The 11,499-nt window shown below is 36.3% G+C and overlaps 2 protein-coding genes and 1 long non-coding RNA gene across 4 annotated transcripts in view; 2 read left to right on the plus strand and 1 right to left on the minus strand.

The window, feature by feature from the left end:
- LOC100182548 (molybdenum cofactor sulfurase-like) overlaps positions 1–1,436 on the minus strand; it is a 7,606-nt gene extending 6,170 nt beyond the window's left edge. The window contains exons 1-3 of the mRNA XM_026835505.1: positions 1,166–1,436; positions 712–857; positions 34–167 (exon numbers count right to left, since the gene is read on the minus strand). Of these exons, the coding sequence (XP_026691306.1) occupies positions 34–167; positions 712–857; positions 1,166–1,247 (362 nt within the window). The 5' untranslated portion in view covers positions 1,248–1,436. The remainder of the gene's footprint in view (positions 1–33; positions 168–711; positions 858–1,165) is intronic.
- Positions 1,437–2,108: 672 nt separating this feature from the next.
- On the plus strand, positions 2,109–4,864 carry LOC100184916 (probable low affinity copper uptake protein 2). The gene is made up of 5 exons (XM_004226287.4): positions 2,109–2,205; positions 2,370–2,476; positions 3,287–3,406; positions 3,715–3,891; positions 4,247–4,864. The coding sequence occupies exons 1-5, from the start codon at positions 2,112–2,114 to the stop codon at positions 4,349–4,351; spliced, it is 603 nt and encodes a 200-aa protein (XP_004226335.3). The 5' UTR covers positions 2,109–2,111; the 3' UTR covers positions 4,352–4,864.
- A 1,709-nt stretch (positions 4,865–6,573) lies between these two features.
- Positions 6,574–8,621, plus strand: LOC108949687. Of its 2 annotated transcripts, none has more exons than XR_001974830.2 (4): positions 6,574–7,243; positions 7,297–7,367; positions 7,424–7,461; positions 7,626–8,621. It is a non-coding gene; the product is annotated as an uncharacterized LOC108949687 (long non-coding RNA). The 2 variants fall into 2 exon arrangements; XR_003396106.1 differs by having other exon boundaries at positions 7,309–7,367.
- Positions 8,622–11,499: the final 2,878 nt, after the last annotated feature.

The raw sequence follows: 11,499 nt of genomic DNA on the forward strand, positions 1-11,499 counted from the left end.
TAACTCAGGGTTAAAAAAAGTTGAATTTTTCACTAAATTGAGTAAGCACCTGAAGTCCATTTAAAATTTTCAGCGAGGATTTTAATAGCCCCTGTTGCTCCATGTGTAAATACAATATCATATTCTTCACAGGAAACATTGAAGTGTGCAAGGACTGTGTTTCGGACCTAGCATGCCATAAATAAAAAAAACACAATTATGAAAAGAAAAGCACAAAAAATCAACAAATAAATTTTAATACAACATCATATTCTTTACAAGAAACATTACAGTGTGCAAGAACTGTGTTTCGGACCTAGCATGCCATATAAAAAGCACAATTAATACAACCATGTATCCCATATATGAAACATATGCAGCCATATATGAAAAAGAAGCACAAAAAACCCACAGATGAAATTTAATACATTTATTAAAGAGTAAATACTTATAATGGTTGTAATCTGTTCATCCTTAAATGGTGAATTGTATAATAAAGATGTCCTGTTTTAAACAAATGGCAGTTGCTTTTACCTATAAAGTTACCTATAATGCATTATGTAAAGAGCATTAATTGCCATTTGGTATGTTTTCATAATAATTAAATTTCTGTGCAATGTTTTTTTATTCTTAAGTGGCTACAATAGTAGCACCGATAAGCCTTGAACCCATAACCTCTAGGTTAGAGACAGACGCACAAACCACTGTGCCCTAACTTCTAATATTATTTACCTGGTGTACAGTGTCCAGCATCAGCTCACTACTTGGATTACCACTGTGAGGATTTCCATATACATTACTTTGCAGGTCATGGGTATATGCTTCAATCTGGCTTTTTGCATACAATGTTGCACCAGTATGGTCCAAGTATGTCAAACCTAAAAACAGAACTACTATAACACAAATGTTGATATGAATTTTTAGGTTGGCTAGAAAAAAACTGTCAATTGTTTTAAGTGTTGCTAATATCCTTGTACATTAGTGTGAACTATCTAATTGGGTATGCAGTAAAATATATAATATGAATAATAAATGCAGTAAAACAACCAGAGTAAACTGATTCGTTTTTAGGTGCAGTTTGCCATACTCTAAAATAAATAAAATTATATAAAAGATTACAGCCTTACTTCACTAATGGGAAATTTGTACACGATCTAACAATAATTATATTTGAATTTTATTTTACCTTGCAAACGTGAAAATTCTTTCTCAATAATTCCCTCTAAGTTATCTCGGTATTGAAGTTCTTTACAGCTGGTGGACGACATTACATCACTATTGGTAATATGTGTATAAGTTATGGCAAAGAAACATTAACATTATCAACTTAAAGCTCTTGTACATTTACGTTTTAGTTTGCATCTTTGGAAAAGCAACTTACAAAATCGTAATACAACAATACGTTCTTTAAAGAGGGACTACCCCGGCAGAAAAAGTAAAACAGATTTTCAGAGAGTTCGCCAGGGTATTCAGTAATATTTAATAAAGGGACTTTATTTGCAGACATTCGAAATGAATGTTATTCGTCAACAAATAACATCTATGTTGGTTATTCGACTATGTGGAAATAAGCCTATACCATGTATGGTTTAACTTTGCAGTGCTATTAATCTGTAACCTATTAATGTTTGCACAATAAGTCCGTTATACTTGTGTTTCACTTTTCTTTGTCAAAGTAACACAAAGTAAAGTCGTGCCTGCTTTGTCATTTCGTTGTAAAGCGAAGTCAATGTTGGCCAAACCAACCACATTGGGTTTAAGGTTAGTTACGTACTGCTGTGGAGGATATATAAGAGCAAAGATTAAATGAAGCAAGCTGTGCACGTCGGATGGAATATAATGCGATTAGATTAAGTTCAAATTTTACTTTAAAAGTTTTTTTATTAAAAGACGGCTTATTTTTAGGTTCTTTATTTGTAATAAATCTGGTCACAATTTAGCAAATTTTACGTGCCTATTAAAGCTAGTTAATCATGGCTACAATGGCACCTAATATGAAGATGGGGGGAATGACAGATATGAATATGGGGGGAATGACAGGAATGGATATGGGTGGAATGACAGGGATGGACATGGGGGGAATGACAGACATGGACATGGGCGGGGGAGGAATGGACATGGGTGGGGGAGGAATGGACATGGGGGGCATGTCTATGACTATGTTCTTCAATTTCAACCTACCAGTCACAGTGTTGTTTTTCGAGTGGGAAATTAAAGACCAAGGCGGTAAAAGTCGTTTGCAATGTTTTTGATTGTGGATTATGTCATTTTTTTGATTGCAGATATTGTCACTTATTTTTTGCAATTTTTTTCTTTATTCTTCCTGGTCAACAGTCGTTTAAAATTTCATTCACTCCACTTATCGAACAATAAGCTTGGTTTCTTTGCAGCATTGATTGGCTCGTGTTTCGGAATAGCCGTACTCGGGATTCTGTACGAAATAATGAAATTTTTGAGGCAGTTGTGGGCAAACAAGATGCGTGAAGCCAATGAACCGGCAAGTTGTTAAGCATTAACATTTAGTGCACCCACATGCTTATATAATTATTGCATGTGTTGCTGATTATAGCAGTTTGCATCCCGCACCAAACGTTGCAATCATTAATTTTAATCCATTTATATACAGTAGGGTGGGGGAAGATGGGACACCTTTAGCACATAATATCTAAATACCCTGATCATAATATCTAAATAATATCTAAATACCCGTGTTTTAAACAATTACTAACGGTCAATAGGAGTAGTGGGCATATAGTTTTATAATTTCTTGAATGTTCTTTGTTTACTACTAAACGGGGCGAGAAAATAGAGGTAAAAGGTGTCCCGTCTTCCCCCACCCTACTTATATGCCAATGATGGCCGGGCGTGTCAATAATGGGCCTTAGATTTAGGCCAAAATTGACGAATTACCCTAATCCCGATTCAATACTTTGTAGCCCTTTTTTATCTAGGCTGTTATTCTGTTGACACAGAAACACTGAAACTTTTATAGGTTAATTTGTTACATAAATCTTCGCAAACATTGCACCATAAAGTCAACAAAGTGTCTGAAACCGCAACGCTGTATTTGCCCAATCGCTCACGTACTTGGTTCTGTCAACAATAAATTAACTTGCACCACGTACCTATATAATGTGCCATAATAAGCCAGTCTGAATTCAATTCATTTCTCCTTGAGCGTGAAGCACGTGATCGTTTACTAACTTAACAACAGAAAGGCAACAACTACGAATACATCAGCGAAAAATACAGTTGTGTAAAGTATATAATAAATTAATTTCTACGATTCCTTTATTTATTTTTTTAGTTTGTACTTTCCGCCAGTGATTGCTGCGACGACGATGGCATCGAAAGTTATTCGATTTCTCACAAGTCTTCGAAGTTCTGGATATTTCATATAGTCCAAAGTATTTTACATATGGTGCAGGTAAAAATTTGATTAAAAAAAATTGTTAACATTAGTTTTTACAACATTTTTTTTTTACAAAATATTTACGAAAAATTTCTATTTATAACCTTAATAAATTATGTGTAAAGTAGGCCGGGTAATGAAACGGTGCATGTTTTTATTTTCTTTTATAAGAATTCAGTGTTAAAATTCTTTGAATGTTCCTGGTTTGCTATACCAAATGGGACGAGAAAATAAAGTAAAAGGTGTCCCATCTTCCCCCATCCTATTGTATATGCGATTTTACCACATAGGGCATTTTACGTAACAACCATATTATTTTTTAGGTTTTCATTGCTTACGTGCTGATGTTAATTGTTATGACTTACAATGTTTGGCTCGTTATATCCTTGGTTGCCGGTGCCGGTGCGGGATATTTGATTTCAGGAATTCTTCAGGTTACTATGTGCGCACCAAAACGCAGACCGATGTCTTCAAGCCCACCAAAATATAACGGATCAATGGTACGTATTATTAGTCATGTTTAGTAACGTTGTAACGCTTTAGCACAGTGCTACCAGATTATTAACCTGTCAACCGAACAAAAAAAAATCGTATATAAAACACATAAACTTTGTTAGTAATTCGTATATAAAATTACATAAGTTAGTAATTCGTATATAAAACACATAAACCATGTTAGTAATTCGTATATAAAATACATAAACTTTGTTAGTAATTCGTATATAAGCTGACATGATATAAATTAGGGCTGTGGAAGTATGGTGTCTAATATACGATGTAAAAGCATAGTCAAACCTATTATTTTGCTATTTCGAATTTTATAGATTGCTACAAATATTAAATAACATTTTCCAGCGTAACGCTAATGGGAACGGTGGATACAATCCTTATGCTAACGGAGAGACGTCGAATGGAAAACACAACGGTTCTTACCCCAACGCAGTATTTTCATCAGATTGATTAATAAGCATCAATTTATAAAACTTTTTAATTATTATGCTTCAAAAAATGTATCTTTTATTCAAATATATTCATTATATTAAAACTAATAATTTAAATCATATAGCCACATTCTTACGGAAAATACTTTTTGTCTTTGTTTATACAGTCGGTTAGGTTGGTGGAAGATGGGAAACCTTTTCATTCTATTTTCTCGTCCCATTTGGGAGTAAACAAAGAACATTCATGGAATTGTAAAGCCATTTTCTCACGATTCTCATAGACCGTTGTTAATTGTTTAAAACACGGTTAGGATATTTGGATATCATGTGTTAAATATATCCCGTCTTCCCCCACCCTAATATACGAATTATCCAGCAATATGCTATATTTTTGTTATGTATACAATGATTTTAGATGTTTACAAATATGCTATATATACGTATTTTGTATCATGTTTTATATATTGTTTATCGCACACCACAGCCATTATCAAGTATAATTATAATACAAATGAAACTGCTTTCCTTGTCAGCGTGTTATTTCATCAAATATTAAACAATATTATGTGCTTTGTGCTCATTGTAGTTACGAACGTTTGAAATATTTGATCAAAATGGGGATAAACGTAACTGCACATTTTACCCAAATATGTAATGAACCGCCTGTACTTTACATCACACATTATTGCGTAATGTCTCGTGTTTTAGAAGCGAAACTCGAGTTTCTACAAAATGAAAAATTCCCCTACGAAGCAACGGGAACCAATCATAGGTTTTCGTCGAGGAAGACGTTGGTTTATGTGAATTGCGAGTTGGTGCGCCTGGTCTTAGCATTGTAGTTTTGAAAAACACAAAAGGCGATACAATTACAGTTCTCTACACAAACATTGCGACCATCACACACGCTGATGAGCAATAGAAAAAAGAGTAATCAGGGGATATATAAGGATGTATACCTGATGCAATACAAGTTTGATTTTCCAATTCACCTGGGGACAAAAAAGGTCAATAGCAAAGAATGACAGATCTTTCAAAAAGAAATTATCGTTCAAAAAAGTGTGGAAGTTGCGGACTGTGTGGGAATTCTTCTCAGTGTGGAAATTCGTCTCAGTGTGGAAATTCGTCTCAGTGTGGTAACATGGTAGATTGCAGGACATCCACTTGTGCGCTTCTTGATTGCAACAACTACGGGATATACCTTGCTAAATGTTTATACCCAAAGTGCGGCGAAAAGTACGTTGGGAAGACGGGAAATTCGTTTCGTGAAAGATGGGCTAAGCATCGTTCTGATTGGTATGCGGCCATGAAGGGAGGCGATACTCAAGCTATGTACTCGCACTATTCTAAGCACGTTCGGAGCGGTATGAGTGTTCCTGATATATGGAAATGCTATAAAGTTGCTTTCATCATGCAGCCAACGAAGACAAATCTTGATCAGTGTGAACGAGGATGCATCGAAAAGTTGGGTGCTACAATCAACATTCTGTTAGTTTGAACCGGTTTAATGAGAGTATATTTTAGTATGGATCGCTGTAGCATAGTAGCTCGTATAAAATATATATTACTGTGGGGTAAGTTGGGAAACCGTTAGCACATAATTTCCATTTTTACTGATCGTGTTTTAAACAATTAGAAACGTAACTTTAGAGTCGCGCGGCTACCGTCATATAGTTGTATAAATATGAGCATGTCTCATCTTACCCCATACTACCATACCATAGATTAGGGTCATACAATTTATTGACCAAACATTTAACCAAACACTTATATTCTGTATCTTGAATATTAAAAAATAGTTGAACGTCGTGCTAAAAATGTGAATAAATAAACGTGTTCATCGTACCTTGTGTTTACTTTAAAAGTGTCTGAATTTTAGGATCAAGATTTATTAATAAAAGAAAAAGCAAGATACTTGGAAACCCTGGAGAAATTACTTGGTAAGAGTAACGATGGCATGAATAACTCGGTAAAGTGGAAATTAAATGTCCACCGCGACAACTCACCCGCCGGGAGAAGAGAAACGATGTCGAAGCTAAATACGCGCTTGAACGAAAATCCAAAATCGCGAATCGTTGTGAACTAACTTAATTACGTCACAATCAGTCCGCTATTGAATTCTTCAAACTGATTGATCAGAGTGCTCACGTGACTGGCGCCTCGCGTCAGCTGACTATACTCCCGCCTTTCAATCAATTCCTCTGCGCATAAAACGCCTCTTCCAGCACAAAGCATGTTATACCACGTTCCAGTTTAGATGCAGTTGGATCCACACGCGCAGGTTACAAGTTGGAAGGTGTTAGCAAATTTTCTTGCTAGACTTAAGTTAAGTAATATTTCATTCCATTAGTATTCTAGTATGTCATACTATATCATATACTATTGCTTTATATTACTATATACAGGAATCTTACTGCACTACATTACATACAATAATACTATGCAAGTTTTGTGCCTTGTTTATTACTTTATTATAGTTAAGTTTATATTATTATCACATTCTGTTTCAGGACTCGCGATAGTTTTTATTACGTCACTCGCGACGTCACACGCAATATTTTGGTTCACAAACGCTGCGTTCCGTTACGTCACAAACCGACACAATCGTTTAAATTTCGCTCGCTACCGCTCACGTTAACGTTTCGTCATTAGTTTCGTTACGTCATAGCTGAACAACAGGCGACTGTTGTAGGCTTACGTTTTTTCATGGGGCCCCATGCGCGTTTTGCGTCGACGCACGGCACATTACTTGTATATTCTAAATTTATTTGCGTAATAAACGCGAAGTAAGAAGATCAAAGAACTGGTAAAGTATAAATCACAATTGGCATTATTACGTACATGAGCTGTTTTTTAGAAACATCGACGATGTGACGTCACGAAGTGGTGATGATGCAATAGAAGAACCCACTTTGTAAGTTCATTGTTTCGTAACAAACTTATATTGCTTTAAATAGAGTTTTACAGTTTGGTTTACAGAACATAGTATTTGACGTCACAGAGGATCAAGCCAGCCATGACACGAAGGAAGAATGAAGGTAATTATGACGTAATAACATACAAACTTGTATTCAACAATTATGTTTTTTTGCAGAAGAGCCAGCAAATAAAGGTACAGGTGAAAAGTGCAAGGTATTGTATATTATCTTTGTTTAGGATTTAGTAAAAACGATAACTTTTAAGTGATAAGGAATAAATTTAAATGTAGAAAAAACTTTTTATAATTAGTGTTTTTTTGCCTGTTACGAAACTTACGCATTCGGTATAACTTACGTAACTATCCTATACCTTTGCAGACAAAGAACAAAGACGAAGACACCGATAAAGGATACACGGTTTGAGGTTTGAGGTTTATTAGTATGAGTTGTATGCGTGTCTTGTCGTCTGCGCTGCTGTATTATTTTTCTGTTGGACCTAATGTTGCCAGCTATTTTTTGTTAGTCACTACTTTAGTGCATTTTGCAGTTCACTGAAATATATACAAAGAAACTATAGCGAACATCTTGCTGGATCAGATTTTGTTGTTGTACACTCTAGGGGGGCTATGGTATGTAACTTCTACGCTTGGTGAGAACGCTATATTGGTGCACAAATACTCTAGTAATATTACCACACAGTATGATATGCAAATACATTGGGTAATAACCGTTTTAAAAAATGTACACCAAAAACTCCCCACGTAACAATGGTTTTATATTTAAACGTGATGTAGCACGATTGGGACGATGGCCACGTCACAATTTTGCTACGACATCGATACGGTGGGTCAGAGCATTGTCATGACCCTGCGTTCGGAGCGGTAACGTCACTTTTGATTTCGATATATGTTACGGCCAGGTGGACGTCGCCGCCAGTGATGCTACGCTCAGATATTTAGGTCACTGTTAATGCGGTTCGCAACAACTTGGCGCGGTTTCATAACGGTCCATACGGTGCGTAACATCCGGACGGTATTACATTGAATAAAGATACGACGAGAGTATCGCGGTACCAACATGGCGAATTACCTTTTGATTGAGACATTCGGAGCTGTTAATGGCTTTGGCTCCTAGTCGTAGTACATTTAATATAGTGTACACTGCAGATGATTATCCTTCAGGATTTAAACTATACTTTCTTTGAAGATGTTTCAATGAACATGTCCGCGTTAATTACTTTTTAGACGCCTCCCCTTTTTTGAATGACTGAGCTGTTGTGTTTGTTGCATGTTTGGCACATTGTATCTCTGCACTCGTTGTACTATTTTTGTCTTTTTGATAGTGTGTTATTTGTATTATTTTGTCTATATAGGGGGTTCTTTAACCTGCGTGGACAGTAATATCCCGCAAGGGTTTCTCACCAGAGCAGAAACCCACTACCATTGGCTGGGGGCTTGTCGTGCCGTAGTGGCTTTCCACTAACGCCAGCCATATAAAATATGAAGGTATTTTAATCATGTTTCTATTTTTCAGAGACTTCTTCAACAGAACTATCACGTTTAGTTTATTTTGTGTAATTACCTTATTGTTGCAAAATAAAACCTCAACAGAACTTCATTTTTGCTTTAAGCCCTGAAACAATTTTATATATAACGTTTACTCGTATAAAGTACTGTTTTATTTTAAAATTCGGAGCAACGCTGGGCTATAGTATCGAATATGTCGCATTAAAAGATTATTCGATAATTCAAATTCCTTTTGCGTTGCGTCGCAAGGAAGTGGTATACGGCTATATACGCGATCGGACGTATATGTATAACCTTGCCTATAAAACATTACAAACATTAGCATTGTTTACATTGAAAACAAAGATCCTCAAAACCAACTTAAACGCCTGTGACCTGCACTTGTTCTTGTTCATCCAAACGTTTGCAACGGGTTGCTTCATTTGATATGGTTTTTATTTTCACCGCTTGCTGTTCAGCAGGAGGTGCAAACTTCCTGCTTTCCCTCGATCGGAATGACGCTAGGTTGGTTTCTCCTTCTAATGACATCCCATGCTCCCCACTGCATTTTGGCCCACACATGGGGAATATCCTTAACTTCCAATCTCGGAATGCGGCAACAACCAACAAAACATTAATCATGATGTTTAAAGCGTAAACAAGATCAGTAATAAGATTGGATTGATTGTTTACCGACAGTATTATGATAGCTGCAGTTATGTCATTGGATATACAAAGTGCTGCTATTATTGTGGTTCGCCTGAACAAGGGCATAAATCCTCGAATGCTGCTCGTTCCAACTGATCTGTGTTTCAGTAGTGGATAGAGAAACAAGCCACAGAGTAAAGCTTGAAACCCAACTGTAGATACGGCGAGTACGATCCATGGGATGTTTTCCGGGATAGTAGTTTTGTCTAAAACACATCCTCTTGCAGTCAGTCGGTAAAACCGAGTTGCACCAAACAATATTGTACACGTTATCTCGGCGACCAATATTAAAGCAAGAGTCGCCCAACTAAGGGTAGTTGTTACCATGGTTGTTAAATGACGCATCGCTTTATCAGAGTAACAGTAATTTTGCCTCGTCCAGAGAAACAGGTACACCAGTGAAATCGAAAATGCCGAAAAGATTAATCTAACAATCCATGTCACATTGCAGAAATCATGGGGCTCTCTTTGCAAGTACTGTGCTAGTAACTCGTAGTGGTCAGTGGCTAGCCGTCCCAAAAAGAAAACTGGTGCAAGAATTGACTGTACTCTCATTGCCACAGCATACTTGGCTGTGTTTCTCGAAGATTTACGTTTTGTCGAACTGTTATTACGCAGTAATGTCCGTTCGTCTCGAAGATTTACGTTTTGTCGAACTGTTATTACGCAGTAATGTCCGTTCATACCACAATAAACAGAATAAAATGTACAGAACAATAAGTGTTAGGAAAGAAGTCGTAATCTCCAATATAACTAAGCGAGTGGTGTCGAGATGTTCAGTAGTATTCGTTGCGTTTTCCATTTCATAAAAATAAGTTCCTGTTTGTTTTACAACATAACGAAAAATCCTGATCACAAATTATTTATGCTAAATGTTAAGTCAAATTTAAAAACCATAAAACATCTAGTATTCTTGTATATTAGTGACTATTAGATTTTTAAATTAAGCTTTACTAATACAACACTGTGTGATACTATCACAGTGGTCATGTAATGGTTAACGTACTAATTGCTGTTTTAACTGCTAACACCATACCACGCATTCTGACGAACATTAAGTCATATATATAGGCTATAGTAGGTTGGGGGAAGACAGGACACCTTTAGCCCATAATATCCTAACATCCTGATCTTGTTTTTAACAATTAACAACGGTCTATGGAAGTTCCCTGTAACGTACTAAAAGGTTTTATTGTTACAGATAGGCGGCATGTAGGTTGTACAATAACATGACGTTATTCATACCGGAGAGTTTTATCATAATATTGTATGGGTTACTCATGGTAAGGTGTTACCGTCGGAGGCTTAAATTGTAACCGTTGGCTAGGTTGGTAATTACGATGACGAAGCATCAAGTTATATACATAGTAGTTGGGGGAAAGATGGGACACCCTTTTATTCTAAACAAAAAATATTCCAAGAACTATAAAACTGCATCCTCACGACTGCCATATACCGTTCTTCATTGTTTAAAACACGATCAGGATATTTGGAAATTATATGCCAAAGATGTCCCATCTCCGACCACCGTCCCCGTTTTTACAACGGACAACTATAGAGATCCAGTCACGGATGAATGAGCACAAGCTTTTAACATCGGTTCCCACTTTAACCCAGTACGCCAAATCCGGTACAAGTCATTTCGCCACTTATTTTAATTGTCGCTCGCATGCCTTCTGCAAAAATGTGTTGCAGAAAGTTTAGAATACGTTCGTATTACAGGAGGAGTTGGTTTTTACAATAAGTAACATTTTACTTGTGTGAAGGTACGTGTTGTGCAAAAATTAACATTTTTATCATATATCGTATCGAATAAAGACCACTTTAACCCAGTACGCCAAATCCGGTACAAGTCATTTCGCCACTTATTTTAATTGTCGCTCGCATGCCTTCTGCAAAAATGTGTTGCAGAAAGTTTAGAATACGTTCGTATTACAGGAGGAGTTGGTTTTTACAATAAGTAACATTTTACTTGTGTGAAGGTACGTGTTGTGCAAAAATTAACATTTTACTTGTGTGAAGGTACGTGTTGTGCAAAA

This window comes from Ciona intestinalis, chromosome 8 (assembly GCF_000224145.3).
Source record: "Ciona intestinalis chromosome 8, KH, whole genome shotgun sequence".
NCBI lineage: Eukaryota > Metazoa > Chordata > Ascidiacea > Phlebobranchia > Cionidae > Ciona > Ciona intestinalis.

Coding starts and splice junctions, on each gene's coding strand:
- LOC100184916 (XM_004226287.4), top strand. CDS start 2,112: ATGGACATGGGGGGCATGTCTATGACTATGTTCTTCAATTTCAACCTA. Junction 2,477..3,286: donor TGCGTGAAGCCAATGAACCG/GCAAGTTGTTAA, acceptor TTATTTTTTTAG/TTTGTACTTTCCGCCAGTGA. Junction 3,407..3,714: donor GTATTTTACATATGGTGCAG/GTAAAAATTTGA, acceptor ATTATTTTTTAG/GTTTTCATTGCTTACGTGCT.